The 26,533-nt window shown below is 33.2% G+C and overlaps 3 protein-coding genes and 1 long non-coding RNA gene across 13 annotated transcripts; 3 read left to right on the forward strand and 1 right to left on the reverse strand.

Annotated features, from left to right (window-relative positions):
* Positions 1–759: 759 nt before the first annotated feature.
* Positions 760–4,844, forward strand: LOC102631130 (uncharacterized). 7 transcript variants are annotated; one of them, XM_052438593.1, is made up of 5 exons: positions 760–926; positions 1,051–1,586; positions 1,732–2,910; positions 3,064–3,944; positions 4,118–4,844. In XM_052438593.1, the coding sequence occupies exons 3-5, from the start codon at positions 1,755–1,757 to the stop codon at positions 4,460–4,462; spliced, it is 2,382 nt and encodes a 793-aa protein (XP_052294553.1). In that variant the 5' UTR covers positions 760–926; positions 1,051–1,586; positions 1,732–1,754; the 3' UTR covers positions 4,463–4,844. The 7 variants fall into 7 exon arrangements, with proteins under 7 accessions (XP_052294553.1, XP_006493332.2, XP_006493331.2 ...); XM_006493269.4 differs by having other exon boundaries at positions 1,051–1,358; XM_006493268.4 differs by having other exon boundaries at positions 761–926; positions 1,051–1,449.
* A 3,626-nt stretch (positions 4,845–8,470) lies between these two features.
* Positions 8,471–9,783, forward strand: LOC102606740 (hypothetical protein). 2 transcript variants are annotated; one of them, XM_025093457.2, is made up of 2 exons: positions 8,471–9,224; positions 9,458–9,783. In XM_025093457.2, exons 1-2 carry the CDS (start codon positions 8,589–8,591, stop codon positions 9,527–9,529), a joined length of 708 nt encoding a protein of 235 aa, XP_024949225.2. In that variant the 5' UTR covers positions 8,471–8,588; the 3' UTR covers positions 9,530–9,783. The 2 variants fall into 2 exon arrangements, with proteins under 2 accessions (XP_024949225.2, XP_006493333.2); XM_006493270.4 differs by having other exon boundaries at positions 8,485–9,269.
* Positions 9,784–17,778: 7,995 nt separating this feature from the next.
* LOC102607705 (uncharacterized) lies at positions 17,779–24,454 on the forward strand. 2 transcript variants are annotated; one of them, XR_372405.4, is made up of 11 exons: positions 17,779–18,039; positions 18,152–18,347; positions 18,458–18,540; positions 18,671–18,771; positions 20,727–20,822; positions 21,039–21,092; positions 21,649–21,797; positions 22,569–22,686; positions 23,115–23,202; positions 23,603–23,832; positions 23,934–24,454. XR_372405.4 is itself a non-coding variant. In XM_006493273.4 (11 exons), the coding sequence occupies exons 1-10, from the start codon at positions 17,910–17,912 to the stop codon at positions 23,814–23,816; spliced, it is 1,218 nt and encodes a 405-aa protein (XP_006493336.2). In that variant the 5' UTR covers positions 17,779–17,909; the 3' UTR covers positions 23,817–23,832; positions 23,934–24,454. The 2 variants fall into 2 exon arrangements, 1 of the variants encoding a protein (XP_006493336.2); XM_006493273.4 differs by having other exon boundaries at positions 23,614–23,832.
* Positions 18,954–25,924, reverse strand: LOC102607219 (uncharacterized). Of its 2 annotated transcripts, none has more exons than XR_008053647.1 (4): positions 25,735–25,924; positions 22,195–25,654; positions 19,510–19,684; positions 18,954–19,240 (listed from the first exon to the last, which is right to left on the reverse strand). It is a non-coding gene; the product is annotated as an uncharacterized LOC102607219 (long non-coding RNA). The 2 variants fall into 2 exon arrangements; XR_008053646.1 differs by having other exon boundaries at positions 19,510–19,795.
* Positions 25,925–26,533: the final 609 nt, after the last annotated feature.

Consider the following 26,533-nt stretch of genomic DNA (forward strand, 5'->3'; position numbering starts at 1 on the left):
GCAGATCTTAAAATCATAGAAATAATCAAGTAAATAGTGGGTACTCATTGACATTCCCAATTTGCCACTGGCCATGTTATTATACTTTATGTTAAAAACAGATTAAAGGCAATGGATTTTGCCAAGTCTTTGTTGAACAAGTTCCAGCTTTACAGGTCTCAAGCCAAGGAAGCAACCAACTTGAGTAGAAGCCAATATTTCTTTTGGTCCCATGAAAGACCTGGCTTCTCAAGTGCTTCCATTATCATGACTATCATCTGAAAGTGATGCTTTTCATTCTTTTCCCTTTCAACTTTTACAATATGCTCCTTTCCATTTTTAGCTTAACTGGACCATTTTCAGGTACATGGCTTATCATTCTTTAATCTTTATTTTTTTTTTTTTTTTTCTCTGGTTTTTGATATTTTTATGTGAATTTTTCTTGCATCAATGATTCAGTTTAGCCTTCTCATCATTCATATTCTAAAATAAATTGCAATTTAAATATACATTTTATAAAATAAAAACTTTCGCACTAGAGACGTGTTACATTTTAATAAATTTAGATTCAGTGTTCATTTAACTATTGTACTGGTATTTTAAAAAATTGTGATTGATAGTTATTGAATAAAAACATATAAATAATTAAATTTCACCCAAATATTGTTATAAATAAACACGTGACAAGGACAATTAATACAAGTGCATATCCAAATTCTATTCGAATACCGTTAAAGATGTCTAATTAGTGAGGAGAAATTTTAGAATACGTACTGATATTTTAGAAGTTGGTAAGAGGTTTAATCAATCCAGCATTATATTTCTTTCACACTGTTCTGATTTCACAAGCAAAACAAGAAAGAAAGAGAAAAGCGTCCATATCTTAGTGATAAAAGAATCAATATTTTTTTTGGGAATAATTTAATACCCTATATGCTTTCATACAGGTAAGACACTCTGGAAATAATAACATATTATGAGGACTGCAATTTGATTTTGTGTGTGTGTGTGTGTGTATTTGTTTCAACTCTTTTTCTTGTTTTGTAATTTTAACAAAGTACCAATCACCAGGAATCTAGTGTTTTTGCTTCCCACAACAGTTATGGCCAGAGCTGAAGAAGAAAAAGTTGTCAGAGAAAAAGAAAAGTTAAGCAAGTGGGGTTAAATGGGTCGGCTGCTTTCACTGAAAACCAGGGAACATTTTTCATATGTTCTGTCACAATAAATCATCCACTTTTAACTGATTTCTGCAGTACTTATAAACGTGTAAATGGCCATCCTTTTGGCGTTCTCTGGCCATTTTTGTTAAATGTCTCCACATGGTACAATTTTTCTGCTGTTGGGTGTAGCTGGGGCCTCACATCTTTAAACAAAAATCAGTACTGCTTTCTCTCTCAGCTTCAACTGTTTTCTCATATGTTTGTGGCTTTGGTATTGAATTGGAGAAGAAGCCTTTAAAAGTTTGTTTCTGTAAGTTTTGTTGTATATTTACACGATCTTGAAAATGCCATTGGGTTTATATTCATTTTACTGTACTGGTACTATTTGTTTCTCAATTATTGACATGCTCTATACCCGCACTTCAATTATTTGCAATAGACTACCAGGTATTTTTGTCTCTGATTCAGTTTTAGATAATTAATGCTTCCTATAATTAAAACGGTTTCCTCTTTATATGCATGATTTGCTCAAGCAAAGACCAGAATGCTTAGAATTTCACTTCTTTCAACTGAATTTTGAAATTTGTTATAGGAGAAGAAAGAAAATCTTGGTAAATGGAGAAGGGGGTTTGTGGCTTGATTACCTCTGAAGAGAAGAGTGATAGCTTGTATCCTATGTATTTTGGTGTTTCTTGTGCTTTCTTTGCTCTAAGGATGTTGTCAGTAGCTGAGACGAAAGATGACAAATGGTCTGAATTGCATGATAAAATGCTTCGAGGAAGTGCCCAGCTTTTGGGCTTACTGGTATGGAGAGTACAGAGAGACGGAGCGAATGGAGAGAAATGTAAGCTTAGCCAAAAGCTTGATGCCGCTGAAAGGGAGATCGAAGAGTTGAAGAAACTAAGACATGAAGACGCCAAAGCAAATGAGAAAGTTGTTGGTATCTTTGCAGCTCAAGAGCAGAGCTGGTTCTCTGAAAGGAAACAGCTAAGGCAACAGATTGGAGCTCTAATTAATGAACTGAGGATTCTGGACAAAAAGAAGGATGAATCTATTTCTGAGTTGAATGAAAAATTGAAGGATATGGAGCTTTTGGTTCGGTCTAAGGATAGAGTATTGGAGGAAGATGAACAGAAGAGGAAGGAGTTAGAAGAAAAAATTTCAATTGCTGAAAAGATTGCGGAGGAATTGAGAGAAAATGCAAAGCAAGAAGCTCAAGAACATTCTAATGAGATTCGGAAGCACAAAACTGCTTTTATTGAGCTTGTATCAAACCAACGGCAACTTGAGGCTGAGTTGGGTCGAGCACATAGGCAGGTGGAAGCTAGAAAAGAAGAGCTTGATTTAGTCTTGGAGCAAAAGGAGGAGTCTGTCTCATTTGCTCAGAAACTATCGCTGGAAATTGTAAAGATGCGCAAGGATTTGGACCAGAAAGACAAGATTTTGTCAGCGATGTTGAGGAAATCCAAGTCAGATACAGCAGAGAAGCAAATGCTTCTAAAAGAGGTGAAAATTTCAAAGGCTAAGAGGAGACAAGCTGAACTGGAAACAGAAAGATGGAAGGCAGCATCGCAGTCTAGACACGAGAGGCATTCATTGAGAAGTATGTTTGTGAGCCAAGCCAATTCAAGATTAGCTGCTTCCTCTGGTGCAAAAGGAAAGACCAGATCATCGGCAACTGTTGAGTGTGAGCACATTGAGTTAAAAAAAGACTCTGATGTTTTTTCTCCCCTTTCTGATTACTACTCAGCAGAAGGAAATGAGGAACAAGGTGAACAAATTCCTGATTTTCTGTATCATATATTCTACTTTATAATAACCTTTTTCCTATGAAACCAACTCCTAATGCTTAAGGTCATGATCATACAATCATACTAGATTGTCTTTCTCATGCTTTATTTGCTTCTGATTCTTGCATCAACAGCTGATGGAAAAAGGTTGGAAGGCTGGGTTCGATTGGAAGCAGAGAAGTATGCAGCTGTTATTGAGAAAAGGCATCACTTAGAACTAGAGGCTTTTGCAGAACAAATGAGAATGAAAGATGAGAAATTAGAAGGTTACCGTTGGCGGTTGCTGAGCATGGAAATAGAATCAAAGCGTCTGCAGTCCCATGTTGAAGGACTGAACCACGAAACATCACAGCTCAGACATGACAATATGAAATTGGAAGCCTTATTATTTGAACGAGAAGAAGAATTACATTCTCTGAAAGAGCAATTCATTTCGCAACTGAAATCTTTTAGTTGCCAAAACAACATCTTAACATCATCTCTACATGATCCAGCACTAACCCATGATGCCATTTGGTCCAAAGACAAGAGTGTAAAGAGAAGACCAAAGGAAAAGGAGAAAGAAACAGAAACAAGTTCAGTGGAAATGGCTCAAGGAAAAGGCATAGATATAGAAGAAAAAACCCCATCGAGTAAAGAGTCCAAAAATGTCAAGTTAGTCCAATCTCCTGAAAAAGAGAATGATGCTTCCGTTGATAGTCCTATTCAAGAGGAAAAGATGAGCCTGGTGGAGGTTGACACAGTTGAAAAGGTAGCATCGTCAAGCCAGTCCCCGAGCAATAGAAACAATTCTCCATGGAGGATGGATCTTCATGCTCTTGGAGTTTCTTACAAGCTAAAGAGGCTGAAGCAACAACTTCTTATGCTTGAGAGGTTTACAGGAAAGAGTGGAGAAGATACAGAAAGCAATGATGATGGGATCAAGGGGTTGCTATCGTTGATATCTTTGCTGAATAAACAAGTTGGCAGGTACCAATCCCTCCAAGGGAAGATTGATGATATTTGCAAGCGATTGGTAAGCCTTCTTCCTACTTATTTGAAATTTGTAACAAGTTTTTGCTGCAGAAACTTATCTGGACAAATGTTAAAAGTGTTTCCACAAATTTTCAAATTAACCAGGGCCAAGATCTTGAAACCAAACTTACAGCTGCTCCTAACTTTGTCTTTTGAAATTTGTACGGTTTTCAGCATGAGACTGGTCCAGAAATAAGTCCTGAAGATTCCAGTACCACAAAGAGGAGGGGAGATACTAAAACACTAGAGCATTTCCTCGAGGAGACGTTTCAGCTACAGAGATACATCGTATCAACAGGACAGAAATTGATGGAAGTACAGTCCAAGATTGCTTCTGGTTTTGTTGAGTTCACAGAAGAGCTTGACAAGTTTGCCTGCTTTGACAAGAAGCGCTTTGCTGATAGTCTAACAACTCTCTTTCAGGAAGTTCAAAGAGGTCTTGAAGTTCGGATTGCTCGAATTATTGGAGATCTTGGTGGGACCCTGGCTTGTGAGGGAATAATTCACTTGAGGAGGTAACGGTGAAAGTTGCCACTCCTGATGACATTTATGGTAAATTTTGTATAGGAAATTAATCTATTGACTCTAATGCCTTGCGGAATTCATCGCTTAGAAGACCTGCAAGCCCCATGAGTACAACATCACATCTTCCTTCTCACTCTCACGGGCTTGAACTATATGTTGAGCAGATCGAAATTCGGCCAGTACTCTGTCCAGTAGTTCTGCTTCTAGGTCGAATGTTAGCAAGAAACAATGAGCTAATAAGCTCTTTGCAAGTAAATTCCCCTGTCCACAACATGGTCTTTGTTAGTCACAATGAAATGAATAAGATTGTGACCCAAGCAGTAAGCAAAAAAATGAAAGATAAAATGAGGGAGAGTACGAATTGTTTTTTGATCAATGCCTTTGGAAAGAAAACTCTTTCCTTGACGAATTGCTATCGTAGAAAATTAAGTTAATGAGGTAATTGCTTTGATTAATGAAATATGCTTGAAACTGCAAAGCAAAATGTAATTTCATGATCAGATATTGGACAAAAGTTCTTATGAATCTCCTAGTTTGCTCCAGCTTAAGGGGAATAAAATGGAATTATGAAACATATCTGATCATCACTGGGAATATAGACGAAATTTATTTTGAAAAGCAGACTTCGGTCGAGTCAATGTACACTAAATGGATGTAATATTTGTTATAATGGGTGAGGGAATAAGGTGTCACTTGTCAGAGAGCTTAATGCTATTGTCTTATGCCCTTGCTAACTTAAAAGTTTTAGGTCAACTGGTAACTTGTCTCTCAAGCCATAAGGAAGCGGTGGATTCTACCAAATGTAAAAGTCCGAGTGAATTTGATGCTTTGCTGGAATGCTGCTGAATACCCGAAGATTACTCAAGAAAGCTTTTGCATTCAACTTTCTCTGCGTCACAAACTTCAACAGCAACTTCAACTCAATTATTTGTGGCTGTAATTGACATCTCAACAAGCATATCAGATAATTTAATGTGCAACGTCTTTAGGTTGATAGACGAATCTCCAAATGTATTGAATTTGGTTTTGATCCATCTATGACTTTTCCCCAAATGGGACCCTTGATAGAAGCTTGCTGCCATGCTGGGTTTGTAATTTTTCTGTGGATCAAATTATATCCAGAAAAGGGAGGTAGTTCATCAACTTATTTCACAAAGCAGCACATGTTGGGTTGGGATCAGAAATTTAATGCCATGGATATCGAATGAAAGCACCTGATAAATTACAAAATAGGGCACTGTCACTGTTCATGCGGAAGCAGTGGCTAGCTGTTTGTGGGTGAAGTTCATGGCTGATGTGGGCTTGCAAGTCTTAATAAGTCACTTCAATGCTTAACGTCTTCATTGCTTCCTTCCCTCTTTCCACCAGAAGCTTTCAGATTTCTCAAAGTTTTATTTGTTAATTTTTCTATATTTATAAATATGGGGAGATTAAGTAATTAACTTTTAGCGAAAGTTTAAAAATACGCAAATTCTTCGAATACTTAAGAAAGACGCATCACGGTTAACATCATGAGAATGGTCAAGGGAACCTTTGACTTTGAGAAGGGCTAATATGCTTATGTAAATTTATTGATACGTAAAGGAAACTTTGGTGCTTATTTGAACTTTGATAAAAGTTAGGTGATCATATGACAATTTTCACAAAATAAAAGGAGTTTGGCAAGTAAATGACCGTTTTACGCATTATAAGATAATTACATGCATTAACTAAGGTTATTATAATAATATTATTGTTATTATTATTCTTAAGCTTACAATAACCTAATATCCTCCCCATTCATGTAAAAAAAAAATTTGAATCCGGAAACTCTTATTTCAAGAGAGAAAATTTATTATTTCAACTATATAGTAATTTCACTGTAATAACGGAAGTTAATAGATAAGTGATTCGAAAATAAATTTGTTATCTTAGTTGTAAAGATCCTAATTTTTTAAGAAATTATATATTTAGACAATTAAGTCCCTCATGTAACTGTCACCTCAACCATTTTCCAGTTCCACATGCCATTTGGCAAGTTAAGGCATCTTCTATTGGTAAATTATATGTAGGTCCCTTGAGCTTTGAAAAAAGGTTGAAGAAAAATGAGTGGAGGTGACAAATTTATATTTAGACAATTAAGTCCCTCATGCAACTGTCAGTTCACTAAAATGATGAGTCATGTTCTGAGGGAAACTTACGTCAGACCAGCGCATATCGCGCCTCATCCTGTTGAAATCGCATGCCGAATCACTTGGGTTAATTTGATAAAGCAGCGGCTCCTAATACGTGATTATTAATTATTGTAATATTTTAACAGGTCTCAAACTGTCTCATATAAATTTTTCTCTTTACACAGATAACTCCGGTGAAAGTCAAATGCTAAGTGTTTAAAACTTTTTAATAATGATACAAAACAAATGATTTTTAAACAAATGGTAAATTTTGAATTACCCCTATTGTGAATTGACTGTCTTTTTATTTCTTTACTTTTAAAAAACCTAAAGTGTTTTATTCACGAGATGAGAGAAAAATAAGGTGAGTTGATGGATATTAGTTTGGTTTCTTAACAAAAGTGGGGCAAATTGAGGTTTTAAAATGAAAATCCGAAATTAACCCTTAAATAAATTTGACTTTTAAATCATTTTTTTTCATATTTCCCCATTAATTATCATTTACTATTAAATAATTCGTCTATTTTCAATAAAATTTAGTCCTCAAAGTAGTTTTTTTTTTTTTTTAATTTAGGCATTATTTGGAATCGAGATTGGTTAGTTGTTACTTTTAAGTTATAACACTAAAGTATTTGATAAATACTAATTGTTGTAGTTTGAAAGCTAAGTTGGTTCATTATATCTTTATAATTTTGTCAAAATTATTATTTAATAATTATATCTACTACATATTTTAACTTTTATTTTATAATTGTATTTTTTTTTCTGCAGCAACTGTAATCTTTAAGCGACAACATCTCAATACCAAAGAAAGCTTTAGCCTCTATTAGTTTTTTTTTTTTTTTTCCATTAGCTAACATATCAAGATTGGGTATCAAAGATGAGAAATACTGAAAATTGGGAATTGGAATGGATAATGTTTTCATACTCGCTTTTAATTCGTGAAGGGGACAAGGATTAGCGGTAATCCTCATCCTCACCCCTATACTTGGTTCTATTTTTTTTATAAAAAAAAATAGCCAAAGTATTTTATCCTCTTTGCTTTTAAAATCTTTTAGCGAGAATAAAAATAGTTGATGTAATATTATCATTTCATTTCTTTATTGAATGTCAGTTTGATGGAAATGATTTGAACGATTAATTAGTTGATGATTTATATGTCGAGGTTTGTTTAATTAGTTAATTAGTATTATCATTATTGTTGTGGAGATTGCCACATTTGACGTTTTGCTTTTGGATGATTTCATGACATTTATTTTAGCTCCAGGATGTTCGAAAATGAATTAAGTTTTTTTTTAACGTAATTACGCATTTTTATTTGTTTTAATTATGTATATTAATTGTGTAACACAAAATGACATGCACATAAGCATTTGTTTTTTGCTTTCTAAAATTAAGCACGCTTTCGTTAGAACCAAAACCAATTAACTTAAAACAAAAATAAAAAAATAAAACTAAATGCCGGCTTCGAAAAACTTAATTATAACCCAATTAACATATACTACTACGGTTGGCAGTTACAAGATTTTTTGGCATGACATTGGTACGTACTACGTATCGTCGCATTAACTTAACCGTCTCAACTAAATTACTTAATTAATCTTCTTCTTTTTTTTTTTTTTCCATCCTTCATAAAAATCTAAACAAATTAAGTTGATCGAAGCTCTCTTTTAATAAGACTTTCCAGAAGAAATAATAACGTTGGTGCATGGCCTGGCTCCTAATTATTTTTATTTTTTTTTACTTTTATTTTACTCGTAATAATTAAGAAATTAAAAATTTTGCATTTTCTCGTGAAGCAGAAGCGCCAGGCAGGAGCGTTTTAATTTGTATGAAACTGACCCCCTGGTCCTCACATTTCACATTCACCACCTTCCTCCCCTTCTCTCTTATAAATCAAACCTCGTCCTTCATAATCTTTATGATTCCAAAAGCATTAAAAAATAAATAAAAAAGAATTTGTGAAAATGGTTTTAGACTCAGAGGAAAAAGAGTGTCATGATCTAACTTCGAGATCGAGTAGTAGCAGTACAGTGCCAAAGCTATCTTTGCTCTCACTTCCAAGCAATAATAAGGCGGCAATATCGATGGAGCCACCGGGGATGTTAACGCCGCCGATCAAAGTCCTAGCCTCAGTTCCATTCCAATGGGAGGAAGCTCCGGGGAAGCCCAGGCCCTGTCGTGCCGCTGCCGGGGACGATGGGGAGTCTAAACCTAAAAATGTAGTAAGGTGTTTGGAGCTCCCACCGAGGCTTTTAAACGAGGCCAAAGTCGCCTCCTCCGGCATGCCTTCCCCGACGACGGTGCTCGACGGGCCCTACGTTGGCGGCGGGGGGCGGTCGTTTAGGAAAGGAGGGTCGTTTCGGGGTCCGGCGCCGGAGAGTACTTGGGGGAGGAAGGAGAGGGTTCTGTTCGGGTCAAGCAGGTGGGGAAGTTTCAAAAAGAATAGTAATAACAGTAAGGAAGTTGTTTTCGGGATCGGGAGCGGTTTCGACTTTTTATTTCCCGACGTTGAATGCGACGCGGGCGGCGACCGGAGCTACGGCGGCGGTGATAGATGTAACAAGGATGGCACAAGAGTGAAGATGGTTAGCAAGAGATCGGTGAGCTTTAGGAATAGCATCTCTCAAACGAAGTCACGTTTGTTGGTGAGTTAACTAACAATTAATTATTATCATCCCTCCAAAAAATACCTATTTTCTTTCCTTAAAAATGAATCAATATATATATATATATTTTGCTTATAATGCTTGCATGAGTTTAGTTCAAAATTTTTCTTTAATCTAAGATTAGTGCATGTGATTACAAATTTTATGTATTTTCAATTTAATTGCAGACGAGCATCTGCGAAGGCTTTAGACAAGTGGTTCCGCTCTCATGGAGTCGACGGAGAGGCAGGAGAAACTGATGATGAGGAAGAAGAGAGAGCGGGTAGCTCTTAGTCTTTTAGTTTACTAATTAATTAATTAATTCATTGATTGATACGAACAGTTAATTTGACGTGTCCAAATCAAATGGACAGCCACTCATTAGTTTCCACCTTGTTGAAATTTTCTGTATGTATATGAATATTATTAATATTGTGCTGGCTTTAGCTGTGAGATCACATCCTTCCCATAATTAATGATGATAATAATGTATATCAAGAAGAAATTACCAGCCTCTCGATGGTGATGGTTCTTTATTATTGCTGTTTTTTTCCCCCCTCTCTCTGTGGAAAAACCAAAAAAAAAGTGAAATACAATTGAACGATTGATGATGAATCTCAACCGCTAACTTTTTTAGTCCAGTTTCTATTACCGATAATGTAGCAGAATCTGTATGGGTTTAAATTACAAAACGTGGTTAGACTACTCTCCTCCCAATTTCAAAAAATTGTGTAGAAATACATTTATTAGGATATAAATTGAGAATGGAAATTTGTTTGTGCCATAATAGATTTAGGCAGCATTTGTTTTTTTATTTGAAATCTGAATAGATCTGAATTAGTCTGAATTTTGAATGGTGCTGATTGTCTGAATCTGAATAGTATGTTTATTTTTTTTTGTCTGAATCGCTAAAAATAAGTATTAAGTTGTTTTTTTTTTAATTTAAAAAATCTGAAAACTAGTATTTTTACATGTGCCCTTACAAATTATAATTGTTAAACAACTAGTGATATCTCAAAAAACATATATGTGACAATATATTTTCATAACATAATCATGCTTAATTGAATACAACATTTTAATATTCTAAATTAGTATATGTTAATCAATTTTATTGTTTTTTATGATGTTTTATAAGAAAAATATTCATTAAAGATTATAAAGATAAATAATGCTAATTTAAAGAAAATAAGGAATAAAAATAATAATAGTCTACCACTATATTATTATAAGTCATAGAGAAGAGTAATAATGCTAATTATTAAACTTATTTAGGTATGGATGAAAATTAATTAATTAGATAGGGATATTTTGGAGAATATTTTTTAATGATGTCATTAAGGCTTTGTAGATTAAGTAAAAAGCTAAAAAAAAATTAGTTTAATGACTAAAAATTTTCATTAAATTGAAAAAAACAAATGGACTTAATGACTTAACTGATTGCAATTAAGCCAATTAAATCATTAAGTTAAAAAAACAAACGACCCCTTAGTGTAATTTAGTAGATTTTTTTTTTGTAGATATCAATATTTCTAATTGTACATAACATACATATTATGTGAATAAAAAGTTAAAAATAGCTTTCTAATAAAAATATTTTGAAGGTCTAGTGTTTGAATGGTGATATTTTATCCCTACTAATTATCTCATTAGACAGTCATTAGATTTTAATTAAAGTATAATGTTATATTTAATTAAAGTAACTAAAAAGGGCCGGTCTTCAGCCCTCTTGTAAATTTATGGACTTAAAGTTCCATGAAAGTCGAAGATACATTTAAAAGCAACCCAATTGAAGTTTCATGCTATAAATTTAAAGTGATTCCGAAGAATAAATTCATTTTAAAAATATATATATTTTTTTTACAATAAAATGGCTGAACAAAATTCAGCCTTGAGTTAAAAAAATAAAAAATTATGTTCACATTTGTTCTTTCGCATATCTATTATAAAAAGTCCCTAAAATTCATGTGTATTCAACGTATGGAAAAGTTGATGCGAAAGTTTGCAAGGCTGACTTCAAAGTGAATTGAGGACTAATTTTGTTTCTTGAAGTTAATTTAAGTGCATATCTTTAATTTTTTTTTTCTTTTGATTTTTGCGAGTGATTAAGTTGTAGTCTGATTTTATGATTTTAAAATGTAATTGGAAAAAAAAAATGAAAGAAGAACAAGTAGTAAAAGAGTAAAGAGATGACGGGTTACATAATTTTCACTATAAGATGAGGCAGCGAAGAAGGATAAAGTTGGGGAATAATAAATGGGGTATAGAAAGAAATTAGATTAATTTAAAAATTTTAACATTATTATATTTTAAAAAATGGGGTCAAATGATATTGAAAGACCATTATTAGGCTCAGTTGTCAAGCCCATTATGGACACCATTTCTGACCCAAGATCCAATAAACTCGATAGCAGGTAGCACACAATTGTTGGTCTACTCTTATTATTCTTTAATACTAAGGATTATTGTAACAGCTAACAAATACGTAGGCTCATTTAGTGCCCTTTTCAAGTTTCAACCCCACTACCAATAATAGGGTAATTTTTAAGGACCTCTCCTGAAATTTGGTATATTAACACTTAAATAGAATGTATTCATGTAATTACTTATACCTCCCCTACAGTTAATATAAAAATACATATAGCATCAGATAAAAGGGTAAATGTGTAAAAATATGTTTAAAATTAACAATATTTGCTTTTACCAAATCATTAAAACTTTGACCCACTTGCCCGCTGTCGTCCCAAACTTGACCAGTCGGTCATGGCTCCACTGGCGGCTGGTGGTGGTGCGACACTGCCGGAGTCCTCTCCTCACACCAGCAACCAACCCCATTCACGGCAGTCTTTTAATCAACTGCGTCCACCAACACATATTAACCCAAGTACACGGCTTTTTGAAGTGTCTCTTTTGCTTTGCGTTTTCTCTTCACTGAGAAGATTCGTCAGCTAATATAATAAGCTTTGTTGCCTTAGATTTGAGATTACAGAGGCCTGAGCAGATGTGGCTGTGATGTGGGCTTTATTGTATTTGACTAATAGGCAAAGCACATTTTATTGCCCTACAAGGACGGTGCCTTTTTCTTCTTTTTGGGGAACTTCGTGAAGAATCCAGCTTGCTTCTTTCTTCCTTTTCTTTCTTCATTTTAATTCATTTTTTTAATTTATTGGCTTCACGTGTAAATGAATGGTATTGGTATGTCGCAAGTGTATAGTTATTCTTTTTTTTTTCTGATGTTTTTGTGTTGGAATTAATTTCTCAAGGTTTTGGCACCACTCCCCATTGGATTTGATGTGTTCATGGTACACTTGGCCACAATCCCAATCACTCGCACTGGAATTAACCCAGCAAGGAGTCTCGAGGCTGCTGTTATTTACACCAAGGACAAGGCTTAGGTTGGCCAATGGCTCTTCTGGGTGGTGGTGCTTTGCCACTGCCGGAGTTCTCTCCTAACACCGGCGACCAACCCCATTCACGACAACCTTTGAATCAACTGTGTCCACCAACACACACTAAGCCAAGTAGGCTTTTGTCTCATCGCAACCCCCACACCCCCATCGCCCCTTTGGCCATCGCCGAAGCCACCCAACAACCGCTAACATCACCATTAAAGTGGGTTCAATGGAATTCTCACTGCCAACAGAATTCCCAAAGTTATATATAATAATTTATTATTTCAGCAGGAAAGATATTTTAGTAATTTTAAATGTTTACTAACGGTCAGCTTAATTAGTAACTAACGGCATGGGAAGTATATGTAATTACATAGATATATTCTATTTAGGTGTTAATACACTAAATCTCAGGAGATGTCTCTAAAAATTACCCACCAATAATATATTAGTGAGTGACACAAAAATTGAACAAATTCCTTCGAGACCAAGTACGTACAATAAGAGGACGACAGTAAGAGTATTTTTTAATTTATTTAATTTGAATTGATATTTTGTACAACGTAATTATTTTGAAGAAATTGTACGATAACTCATCTTGTACAATCTCTTTATGAAAATTGTTCCTGTAACAAGAAAGAGCCTATACCTAAAATTTGGTGAAGTTCTAATTGTCAAAATAACTCCATTATATATGTATATATAGATGTAGTTATCACTTCTAAACAAAATTGTTTATCTTCAAGTGTGCGGAGAAAACTTTTTGTAAGTTTCTAATAGAGATATTGTTCGTTTGTATCTATCTCGAGGAGCCGTTTATCAAACCCTTGCAATTGATGATCGTTTCCAAAGAGAAGAAAGAAATATTTGGAAGTGGGATTTTATGAATGGTGGGGTAAGTAACTTTCTTCTCAATGTGAACTAATTTCAAAAAAGAAAAAAATGAAAAAAAAACAATTGTGCCATTAAACCAAAAGTTAATTTTCAGCGCTCGATTTCAAACCCGTAACAACATTAGCCGTTGAGTATAAAAATATAGCTTCGGTCCAGATGAAGGATAGGCAAAGATTTGTTTTGTGTTTGGCCACGTAAGTTTTTCTACAATAAAATAAAAATTAGACGTCTGAAGAGATTTTCAGAGAATTTATTTATTAACTTAATGATTTAAAATGACTTAACCAATTAAGTTAATTAGATGTGTTTGTTTTTATATAATTTAATGGCATTTTAAAATAATTTTGACTTTATAAAATAAGTCGAGTTTTTTAGCTAATTGGCTAGAACAACTTATGTACCCTAACTGTTCTCTGGCACAGCTCGGGTACCCTGTTCAACTCGATTGTGGAACAAACAAAGAAATATCAAGAAAATTTCACACAACAACAAACAATAAGAGCATAAAGAAAGTAAGCAGAATAACATAGGAGATTTATGTGGTTCGGTTTTGTTAGGCCTACGTTCATGAGGACAATCACACACTTGCTGACTTTTTATTAATCATCAACGATTTTACAATTGAAATACACTGATTTCTAAGAGGTTACTGAGCTTACTATTTCTTCCTCTCTCCAAAAACTATTCACCTAGTTTTCTCAAGTATTTCTCAAACCCCAACCACTTTGGTCTGCATTTGCATCTTGGTTTTTTTTTCTCTTCTTCTTCTTTTGGCCTCAATTTACAGTCAATCCCTTTGTGATAGATACTCCTAACTAACTGCCATAACGGTTAGCACTTATCATGGTTAGTTATCCAACCATTAAAGGCTTGGGTAGTTATTTCATTATCAAAGGATAGTTTCAATCATGCCGTAAAGGTTAAATAACTTTTGCAGCAGTTATTTAACCACTGTGCCACATAGATTAAAAAACTCCAACGCATATCTGCTTCCTTTCCCATATGTATACTCTAGGTACCCCACATAGAAAGTGTTGTTGGATGAAGAAAAAGAGAGAGAGCGTTGCTAGATGGAGATCTGCTATAATTAGATCGAGAAAGATGAGGGGGGAGAGAGGGCTGTTGCCGAAGAGAAAATGATGAGGAGTCACGAGCTTGGGCTTTGTTTTTTAACCTATTTTTTAGTTTAATTTGTAATATTTGGAGAATATGTTTAACTGTTTTCATAATTGTAGTTATAAAAGTGAATTTGGATTTGTCATTTTGTTACTTTTTTTTTTTAATTTAGTCTACCAAACATATATTATATATGTATTATGAAAATAAAAATGAAAACAATGATTGAAAAAGGGTATCGAACAAGTCCTAAAATGTTTATGAAAACAAGATGCAAACACCGAGCCCATCCACGTCTCACCTAAAGAATACTTGAGAATTTGAAAAATTGTGTGTGAGATATATCCAGTTAGTCGAATAAGATTGCTGGTTCAAAGCTTGTGTACCATGTCACCTTAATTAGTCTTGATATATTATCACTAAGTGAAGGTTCAAGTCCAAAAGATACCTCCATGTATGTATAAGTTTTCCAAGCTTGTGCGAGATATTTTTCAGAATTCATTTATTTTGAAAATGGTGAGGATTGTTGGATCAATTTTCAAAATAAATGATGTCTTATTATAAAGACATGTCCAATTAATTTTGCCCTATAAAAAAATATTTTTTCACTTAAGAATGCATCCTTTAATGGTGGTACTTCATTTGAAAATGCAGCTTTTCATGGTGACATTTCATTTGAAATGGTGATGGTTCAATTTGAACTATTGAGCAAAATCAAATCTTGATCCAATAGTCATGAATGAAGGAGTATCATGAACTATGACAATCTGAACAGAGGGATACAAGTACATCTATAAATAAAGGCATGTTTAGGTCATTTGGACATGAAAATAATAATCTTACACCATTTTTTTCTCAATCCTATTTTCTAAAACGAATTTATGTCATATAACACCTATTTTTGTGCATCAAATATCCAATATCCAACGTTCAAGAGTATTCAGGTTTGTTTTCGTCGATGCTCAATGTAAGCAAATAAATAAGTGTTTTATTTGTAGGGAGTATTTGTTTAATGCATGTGCATCATTCAATTAGTTGAGACAAATAATGTCTTAAGAAGAGCAATATTTCTAATGTGCCCTCAAGTACACATTATTTTTTTACAATTTATCTATTACTATATTTTTTTTTACATATAAAAACTGTAAACACATTATTTTTTACAATAAAATTCCACTATTATTACTGCAATTCTTCACATTAGTCATTCTCCACAAATATATACCCCTACATATTTATAAAGTGCAACAAAAGGTGTAGTTATCTCAATTTTAATTTTTTTCCTTCAGAAAATAGTTAAGCCAACCATTTATATAACATTTACTACGAATGCGAATGCAAGGTTTTTAAAACTTAAACTAGCGGTCATTTTCAAATTCGTCACACCGTGTAACAATAGCAGCCGTCCAAATCATTAATTAATGTTTTATTTTTACGTTTGGCCACAAAAAGTTTTCAATGATCGAATAAAATACGATGCTATGTTGGAGACTACGAATTATTACCATGCATTGTCACTCACCCTTGTCTTTATCAATGCTCAATCAATCTTTTATGTGGTGAAGGTGAAGCGATGCTCAAGCAAATAATATAAGTTCTTTTTTATTTTACCTAATTAAAATGGAATATCAAATTCAATTGAAGCCAGAATTAAACAAATTGATTGACTTTTACTTTACCTTTAATATTCTTCCAGAATTATATACAATTTCCTCTCTTACTTTCGTTTATGTAATTTCGATTATGCTTATAAGAGTTTTGCTTATTGTCAATCACAGACTTATTTGGTGGCTAAAGTAATCTTTATGATTTTTTAATATAAGATTTTAATTATGCCCCCATGAATTATGATTGGAATTCTATTTTTATTTTTTATTTAAAAAAAATTCATAATATAACTAAAAATAAATAGAAAAATTATTCACTATGTTTGCCTTTTGGATTTTCTAGAAAGAGTAGGAAGGTGGAAACAGAAGGCAATGAATAGAACAAGATTTTGAATCTTATCCGTTAAGCCATGAATGAGCTAGATAATCAAATAATGTCCACTAAAGCATTAAAATTTAAAAGCAAGCAAACACGGACAAGAAGTCAAGAACCGTGCCACCACCTCATTATAAATGCAAAAATAATAGAGATAAAACAAAATATACAAAAACATTGAGCCACAGCTCTATTGAATTGTCAAGATAATCAACAAACAGAAGATTATTCAAAACCCATGACTGGATCCAAGTAAAATTATTACCAATCCCTTATTTATTTTTTATTTTTCCAAATTAGAATTCAACATTCATGCAATCGCTGCCATCCAATTTTATGGCATAACTTTCTTTTATCTTTTTATTTTTATTTTTTAAGTAAGAGTAGACAATATTTAAATACGAGTAGCTAATTAAGTAAAACTATTTAAAAACTACTCGATCAAGTTTTTAAAATCTACGCAAATTATTATGTTAAAAAGAAGAATTATCTGTCTAAATAAAATGTAAAAATAAATGGTAAATATGTTAGATTCGAAGAAATTTAAACTTTTACAAACATATCTTTGATATTTTGAAAGAACAAATAGCTTTAATACAACTTATAGTTGATTAGAGTACAACTAAACCCCATGTTCCCTACATTTATGCAACCATAACAATTATATTTATGCTAACAACCAAAGAGATAAAGATAATTTAAAAATAAAATTATCTAAAACTTATTGTTAGAAGATCGTATCGTGTTATATGAATACAAGTATAAAAAGAAAATATATTGTATATGAATACAAGTATAAAAAGAAAATATATCTAAAAATAAAAATACTGTGATAATTTATTTGACACGTTCTAGCTAGAATTATGAATAACAATATATTTTAGAAGTCAATTTTTATTTTAAAAGTTATGAAGTATATTCTAATAAACTTTATGTACATTTATACATACACGTTAGGAAATTGTTGAAAATGTGAAAGTTGTGTTTGTGAGAGTAAGAGATTTGACTTTGACCAAAAGAACGCGCCAGCGTCACTCCAGCCGACCATCCGACGTGGCAACTGGCCATTGTAGACCTGCCACGATTCGAGCACCCGACACCTCTAATTTTTATATATATAATTTTTTTCGTCAAAATTTGAAAAACACCCACCAAAACGAAAAACAAACCAAACGCCAAAGTTCCACCTTGAATCAATCTCTCGTCGAGTTGAAAGTTAAAAATCATTTTTTTTATAATAAAAATCGTAAAGTCGATGCCGTACTGCGAGGTGGTGGGCGGCAAGGAGCAAAGCGCCGCCCCGGACGCGGCGCTGAACGACAATGGGATCAAGATTTTCTACAGAACGTACGGCCGCGGGCCCACCAAAGTCATCCTCATTACAGGTGTGTGAGTTTTTTTTCTTTTTTGGTTTCATTTCTCATTCTCAGAACTGAATTGGATTTCAGATTTTTTTTTAATTTTGAATTTTGACTGCACGATCATCATTGGGTTCAGGATTGGCTGGAACACACGATGCGTGGGGCCCGCAACTAAAGGGATTGGCTGGCACAGATAAGCCCAACGACGATGATGAAACCATACTTCAGGATTCAGTTGAGAGCGGCGATGGTGGCGCAGGAATCGAGGTTTGTGCATTTGATAATCGGGGCATGGGTCGGAGCTCCGTGCCGGTTAAGAAGACCGAGTACACGTGAGTTTTTGTTTTTCAATTCCTCCCATTTGTTTTTTGTTTTTTTTTTTAATTTTTAATTTTTTAAATTAACGAGTTTTATCTTTTTATGGAATTTTTGCTGGTTGCAGGACAAAAATAATGGCAAAAGATGTGATTGCTTTGATGGATCATTTGGGCTGGAAGCAGGCCCATGTTTTTGGGCACTCAATGGGTCAGCATCATTCATTTTTATAATTCTTTGATTATTCTGTGAGCTGAATTTATGCACTTTGCCTTTGCGTTTTTTTTTTTTTTGGGTCAGTTCTGAATTAAACTTGCTTTATTTTGTTATATGGAATCAGGGGCTATGATAGCTTGCAAATTAGCAGCTATGGTGCCGGAGAGAGTTCTGTCATTGGCTTTACTGAATGTAACTGGTGGAGGTTTTCAATGTTGTCCTAAGGTATTGCACTCGCACATGTGTGTGTGTATTTTCTGTTGATTACCAATGCCAACATAGAATTCTATTTTGTATCATTAAGTTAAAACAAGTTTTATTGGTTTGTTCAATTTGCATGTGGTGCTGTGGCTTTTTAATTTTGATATAATGCAACCATATGATTCTATGGTTTAGTGCTCAGTCTATTAAAAAATCACCAGCCTCTTTATAAAGCAAATGACTGAACTATTCTGGTGAAAATAATTGGATGCAATTGAAGAAAAAGTAGAGCTATTTGATAACTCCACTTCAAGAATAAAGAATTAATAGATATTGAACATTAGAAGTCAGAGCTTTTTCCTGTTGGTCAAGTTTCAATTTGAAAACTCCACTTCAATGCAACAACCTCCCACTTTTGAGATGAAACAGTAGTTATGGAGCAGGAAAGGAAGACTGCTTAATCTTGCAAGTGGCATTGCAGATTATCTTGTTCCTGCGAAAGGGGAAAACAAAAAAATGAATCTTCAAACTTAGAATCATCTTTGTGAAATATCAAAGTGAGCAGCAATGGTATGGGTTGGGTGGGTTTTGAGTCAGTTCAATTTGTTTTAGGTTCAAAATTGATGAACCCATACTTAATAGTTGTACAAATTGATAACTTCATGATTTACGAGGACATAGAAATTTTGGAATACTAAATGCATTTTTCTAAATTATGAGAGCTATTACTGGTTAGGCATTTCTACTGTTTGAAGGACAAACCTGTTAGGAACCAGATCTGGATTCCTCATGCTTTGGTCAAACTATTCTGTAATTGTGTGACTGGCCGTTCCTTTTCTTTTTTCCCAGTGTCAGTGGTCATCAACGAAGAAAAAATTATGAAGCTTGTTAGCAGCCTGCTGAATCTTAGGTTGAAATAGGGTTGCCTTCTATATTACTGGAAAATCTGATTTTTGTAAGTTAATGATATTCTAGTAGTCTGCCTAGAGACCAGTGCATAATGATTAAACAACTGGTTTAAATCATTAGGGCATGATTAGCCCGTTATCTGCACTCACACAATAGGCAGGGAGGCTTTGGGCAAATCATATTCAATGATTAGAAATGTTCAAAAATTTCAAGATAATAAATATGCGAGCATTTCAATTGGACATAAGTATTTTGGTTTCCAGTTCTAATAGAGATGTCTCCAAGCTATCTTCTAGTCACTTTACTATTCTAAATCAGAATCAGAACCAGAATCAGCGGATGTTTTTCATTGTAAACTTTTAATAGATCTCTTCCTTATTATGATTTTAATCCAATGATTGAACTGGATAAGAGAGAAGAGCTAGGGTCAATAGGTTCAATTGGGCTCCAAATGGCAATCAACTCATGACATTGCATGAAATATACAACATGCTTCTTTTGAAATATTATATATTTAAAAATTTAGTGCATATATGCTTATATTTGTATATTTACAATGCAATGCATATTACTATCGAGGAGGCAGAAATTGAACATATACATTCATAATGCAATTTTTGATAATTGTACAGATTTTCTTTTCTGGGTAAATAGCATTCAGGGAAAAGAAAAATAAATACAAGGTTAAGACAATCTAAGACATGAAGACAGTGAAGCACGGCTTAGGACATGGTCAAGTCGTAAAAACTATGGCTAAGACTGTCTAATACATGAACTTGTACTGTAAGCAGGCACATTGGTACAAAATTTCCATATCAACTATATCTAAGTGGATATTTTACTTTGTTTAGAGTATGAAATTTCCATATGAATTTATGATGAACAAGACTTCTAGTTAGTTTAACTTTAGTTTGCATATGATTTTGACACACTAGCTTTAATCTGATTAAAAATAAAACTCATTCTGTTTCCTATATATTTATCAAAGAAATTAAACTTATTAGTATGTTAACAGTTGAAAAGGCAATATCTAGAAACTATAGATCATCAAATGACCTTCTTTCCTGCAGCTTGATCTCCAGACATTATCAATTGCAATCCGTTTCTTTAGGGCAAAAACCCCAGAGAAAAGGGCAGCAGTGGACTTGGACACTCATTATTCACAGGTAAACAGAAGTTCATGTTTTACCTATTATTTTGCTAATTAACTGTGGATGTCATTACTTAGGAATTGGAACTTCAAACAATGTTCTAGAAACAATTCTTTCTCCACTAGTTTTTCTCACCCTTTTAATATTGAAAGGGATGGGAATGGTGTAAAGATGATTGTGTTTGTGGTAAGATTCCTTTCAGACTAATTACTATTTGTGACATGGGTGCAGGAATATCTTGAAGAATATGTTGGATCTTCTACTAGAAGAGCAATTTTATATCAAGTAAGAACTCTTGTTTTCTAGATGATCATATAATTTTAACAAACCTGTTTCCCTTGAATTTGGAGTAAGATACTGTTATTCTTTATATCTCTGGACTTTTCAGGTTGGGGTGTCATTTTGGTAGTCACCTATCTGTTCAAAATTAAGCATCCTACAAATCAAGGGTGATAAAGCTATCTAAGTCAAGTGAAATGGTCAATTATTCAGTTTTTGGTCCATTGTCTACAAAATTATGTTTTAGTTTTGCTTGCTATCTGGCTTTTGGCATTTAGTGTCAAGAGGCTGTAGTTAGATAACCAAGTATTTGGTTGAGTATTGCGAGATTTTTCTTTTTCAAGGTTTGCTTTTTCACTGGCACCCTCGATGATATCAGTTGAGTGATTCAGTTGGGCCTGACAGTCTTAGGCTTTCTTTTGGTAATGGATATTTATTTTAAGATAATCATTGTAGTTTCCTTAACTCATTACAACATTGACAATATTTAAAGTTCTTATTTTATATATACCTATTTTCAAGGAAAATGCCGATAGCTTGACCTCAAATATGTTACTCACAGGAATATGTAAAAGGTATATCAGCAACTGGAATGCAGTCTAATTATGGTTTTGATGGTCAAATCCATGCCTGCTGGATGCATAAAATGACACAAAAAGACATTCAAACCATTCGTTCAGCTGGATTTCTTGTGTCAGTGATTCATGGCAGGTACATGAGCAACCATAATGCACATGAACATAGTCATATAATTTTGTCTAAATTTATATTATTAAAGTGACATGCTTTATGATTTTATTATTCTAAGATACTTGCAAAGGAATATGCATAGGGCATACAGGAGTGACAATTTGTTACAAAATTAAACTTCATTTCTCAAATATCATTTAGATGAGTTGAAGTCTGCAAAATGTTTCTTTATTATTATCAAACTGTTTCACGAATTAATAAACTATATAATGTCAATTATCATAAAAGAAAACAATATGCTTATATATTCTTGGATTCTGTAGATATAATGTTATGAGATAGGCTCCAAATACTGATAGGAAATTAAAACTGGGTTCTTGGTGAAAAATAATAAAATAAAAAAATTGGGAAAAATTACCTGAAACGGAAGTCCGTGCTGTGCTTTATAGTAAATTGTCAAAGTTTGCAATCAACCTGCATTTAACAAGGGAGATGACAGTATTTGGCAAGAATTTGGTATTTTCGGAGTGAAGAGTATTAGTTTTGTTTCAATGCTTTTCTTAATCTCAGACGATCAAGAGAATTGTTGTTTCATTCATGCACAGACAAGCACAAAGTGAAAACAAATGTATACGCATGCAAACTTGGAAATAGGTTAAGATACATAGAACTTAGAAGGTCGTGCAGGAGCTGGTTAATATTTTGGGCATTTCTAGTAGTGATACATGGATGACTGAATGTTACATAACTGAATTTGAGCAAAAATACTAATTCGCTCCACTGAATGTATAGGCGTGATGTCATTGCACAAATCTGTTACGCAAGGAGACTAGCAGAGAAGCTGTACCCTGTTGCTAGAATGATAGATCTTCCTGGAGGACATCTTGTAAGTCATGAGAGGACAGAAGAGGTATTTCCTTTGCCCAACAGATCGGACAAATATGCAAGTAGTCCAATTGGTTGTGTGAGACATTTACAATTAATGAATTATTAAATGGAGTACAGTTGTGCAAACTAATTGGGAAAGTTTTCTTATCAAAGTCAGTAAAAAATTGTCATAATTGAATTTGATTGAGACAGAAGGGTCCTTACATTTGTAATTATGGACAAACTACCTTAATCTTCCTAATATTGAGGATTGATCTTGAGTGACTCAAGATTTTTGAACAACTGGGATTGAATTAGATCTTCACGCGTAAAATAATGTTATGAATTTATTGGTAGAAAGATGTCACAATGCTTCTTGAAGTTTTACTTTCCTAAATTTCTAATATTTGTTTAATTTTACTTGGCTACAAATTAAGCTTATACACGTTAAACTCTTTCTTGAAATTTCAGGTCAATCAAGCTCTCATTGACTTGATCAAGGCATCTGAAAAGAAGATAAGCCCGCAGGATTGGACTAATCTGCCCCAGACAAGTTCTGGTAAGCATGCCACAATCAAGATAGTCTTTCTCTTTTCCATGTTATGTGTGGGCAATAATGTTAGAGCATACTTGCCTAACATGGGTTGAAGCTTTTCATACTGAGTTGTCTATGAAGATAAACTCGTGGTTAATCCATAGAGTTCCCATGTTTCCCATATTATGTTCATGGATTTGGAAACCTAAGAGTTCCAGAAGGACACATGATAACTACTTAAAAGAGCTCAAATCAACACTGAAGCTTTTTCCAGACACAAAAATCATCGGTGGTCAACTTGTTTTCAGCTAGGTTATCTTCCTCTCTGTCTGGTCAGGATTGAGAGGGAGACAATTAGCAATTTTGATATTTCTACATCAGAACTCTGTTTTCAGTCTTTGACATTTTCTGCTGATATTTTCAGTTCTTTGTCAGGGGTTTTGGCGAAAGGGATGTCATTTGTAAGAACAAGTTCGGGACAAAGAAGCTATGTTTCAGGCCCACTAGAGAAGCTACGACTTTATCTATTATACCTCTGTGGCCTCTTCTTGTTAGCATTTGAGTATGTGAGAAGGCTTCTACAGAGTCTAAAACCGGTTAGAGTGCGAGCCTCTCCCACTTCAGCCAGCATGCAGTGAACCCTCTTTTTTACTGGTAATTTTCAGTTTGCTTCCCAATCTTTCTTGTAGAACAAAAACAACTAGCTAGAAAACAATACATAATATCCTCACTGTTTCTATCCCTTCTTTTTGCAGGGTTTCACTAATTTGTTGCGCTAATGGCGTAGCACTTTGTGTTTTAAGCAGTTTGCTTACAGGATTCTTGAGTAAATCTACTAAAAGTTATACAAAAGATAATAAATAAACCCGAATTTGCTGTGGGAGATATCAGAACAACCGATACAACAAAGCAAATTAGTCATATGCATATGGAAGGGGAAGAATAAACTGGAGATGGCCTTTGCTTTTTCACTATCAAAAAATTATGCTAACAGATACCACTATACCGATCTCTCTTGCAGCACAAACACAATGAAAACAAACTCGCAAGGAGGGGAATCCTGTTTTTGTATCTAAGGCAGTAAATATGGCTGGTTATATTATTATTATTTTCAACACTTGTCAGTTATCAAAGATTAGAAACTCGACTTACAACAGCGAGGGAAAAATGTTAGTAAAATAATGGAATTTGAGCCAGATTGCAGTACAGGCTGTGTTATAAATGTCAAAACCCAACAGAGGAATGGCTATTAAGGACCAGATTGGTTGACATTTGATGTGGCTTCTAAAATAATCGACTTTTTTTTTTTTTTGAAAGGTAAAATAATCGACTTAAGCTTTGCCGGATACATTATTATTTATGAGATAATGAATGTTACATCAAATCACTTTTAAAAGATTTTATTAATCACTTAAAAGAGTCTTTGGTGTAGTGGTTGGTTTGTTGTTCTAATAAGTGACATGTTTAAGGTTTTATGACGACTCAAAATATTTTTTTAGATTTATTACTCCATATAAATAGGATTTGATTTCCAATTTGAATTTCTCACGACCAAATTCACGGATGAGAGTTGAACAAAAAATCTCATTTAACACCATCTGTCAATTTGGTTTGGGATTGCTATTTTCAAAATGACTGTAGGTGTTAAATAGGTTTTATTATTGAAATTAATGACCTTGATAGACATAAATTTAAAATATATACGAAAAATTTTTATGTCAATTTTCAATTATAGTTTCTCTAAGAACTATTTTAAAAAATGAAGACACAATAAAATCTCTCTATAATAATGCTTTATTAGGAATAACTTTAAATTTAGTCATCTTAAGAAACCTGTCTCTACTTAGTCATAATTATTTGTGCATTACAAGAATATATGTTATGTTAGATTAAATGAACTTGCTTCCACATAATACATTTACACAATGAGAGAAAAGATTTTTAAGGCAACTTTGCATATTCCTAACAATGGTACATAGATCATAGATATATTGGATTTGACATGCTCTATTAGTAAATGATTAATAAAGTGTATATTTTATCTCTATATCTTTGTAATAAAGATAATTAATTCAAAAAAATAATTTTTGTAACTCCACCTCTATTGAGTTATAATCCCTTCATAGTAATAAATTAATCTGGTTTAAATATTACGAATATAGAGAGGTTTCGCTATAATATTTTTGAAATATAAGGAAAAAAAAGTAATAATAAAAGTTGCGCTAGTTTGTTTTGAAAAATATATTTTTTTTAAGAAAACAGCTTAAAAAATAAAAAGATGTTTCTCACTGCAAGAAATAAGTTTTTTAGAAACATCTAAACAAAATGTTCTATAATTTTTGAAAATAGAAAACAGAAACTGTGGTAACATTTATATTATTCCTTCAAAATCCATAGTGATCCTGCACATACCGTAATGTAAGTTGATACTTGATCGTCATCACTTTTCACTTTCACATGATCAATTCTAGAAACCCTAAAAAATAAATACTTGCAATTATTAAACAAAACAACGAAAACAACAAGAAGAAGAAACGAAAAATGTAAAGAACGTACCTGGATTTTGCTTGGGAGCTGCAGAAGTTAGCTTGTGTTGTGATTGGGAAGGCGAATGAACGATTGATTGATGAAAGCAAAAAGCAGAGCAAAAACATCGAAATGGAAATTGTAAGTTGAAATGTTTTTCTAGAGAGAGAGAGAGAGAGAGATTCTAAAATAACTAATTGCGTTGGTGCCAAGTAATATTCCAAATTAAGCAATCAAAGATTCGAAACGAATGATGCCAATCCAATTACCAAATATACCCCTTAGGAATATCCCAATATGATCCTCTAGTATGCGCGATGCAGAACCAAACAAACAAGTTACCTACTTAGTACTTACCTTGCCTCTCTAGTCTTTACTTACAAGCCTCTCAATTGATAACTCAACTTCCTACCAAACACTCCCTCCAATCCATACGTCAATTTGTCTTTGAGAAATACCTATTTAATTTGGAAATATATTTCATATTGATAAGAAATAACTAATATCATTTTACTCAATATTTTTATTTATAAATTTTCATTTTACTTACTAATAATACATTAATTTATCAGTTTATGTTAAATCTATTTATTTATTTTTATATGTTAGTATGTTTCATTTTTAAAATTTATGTTTTATATTGCACTTAATGTTGATTTATTAGTTTTACTTTGTATTTGTAAGTTTTATTTTATTTACTCGTGATACATTAATTTATCAATTTTATATTAGTTTATTTATTTCATCCTCCATTTACAAATCTTATATTCTATTTCCAAAGTTTATGTTTAATTTTACTGTTTACGTTAATTTACTAGTTTTTATACTA

Source organism: Citrus sinensis, chromosome 3 (assembly GCF_022201045.2).
Source record: "Citrus sinensis cultivar Valencia sweet orange chromosome 3, DVS_A1.0, whole genome shotgun sequence".
Taxonomy (NCBI): Eukaryota; Viridiplantae; Streptophyta; class Magnoliopsida; order Sapindales; family Rutaceae; genus Citrus; species Citrus sinensis.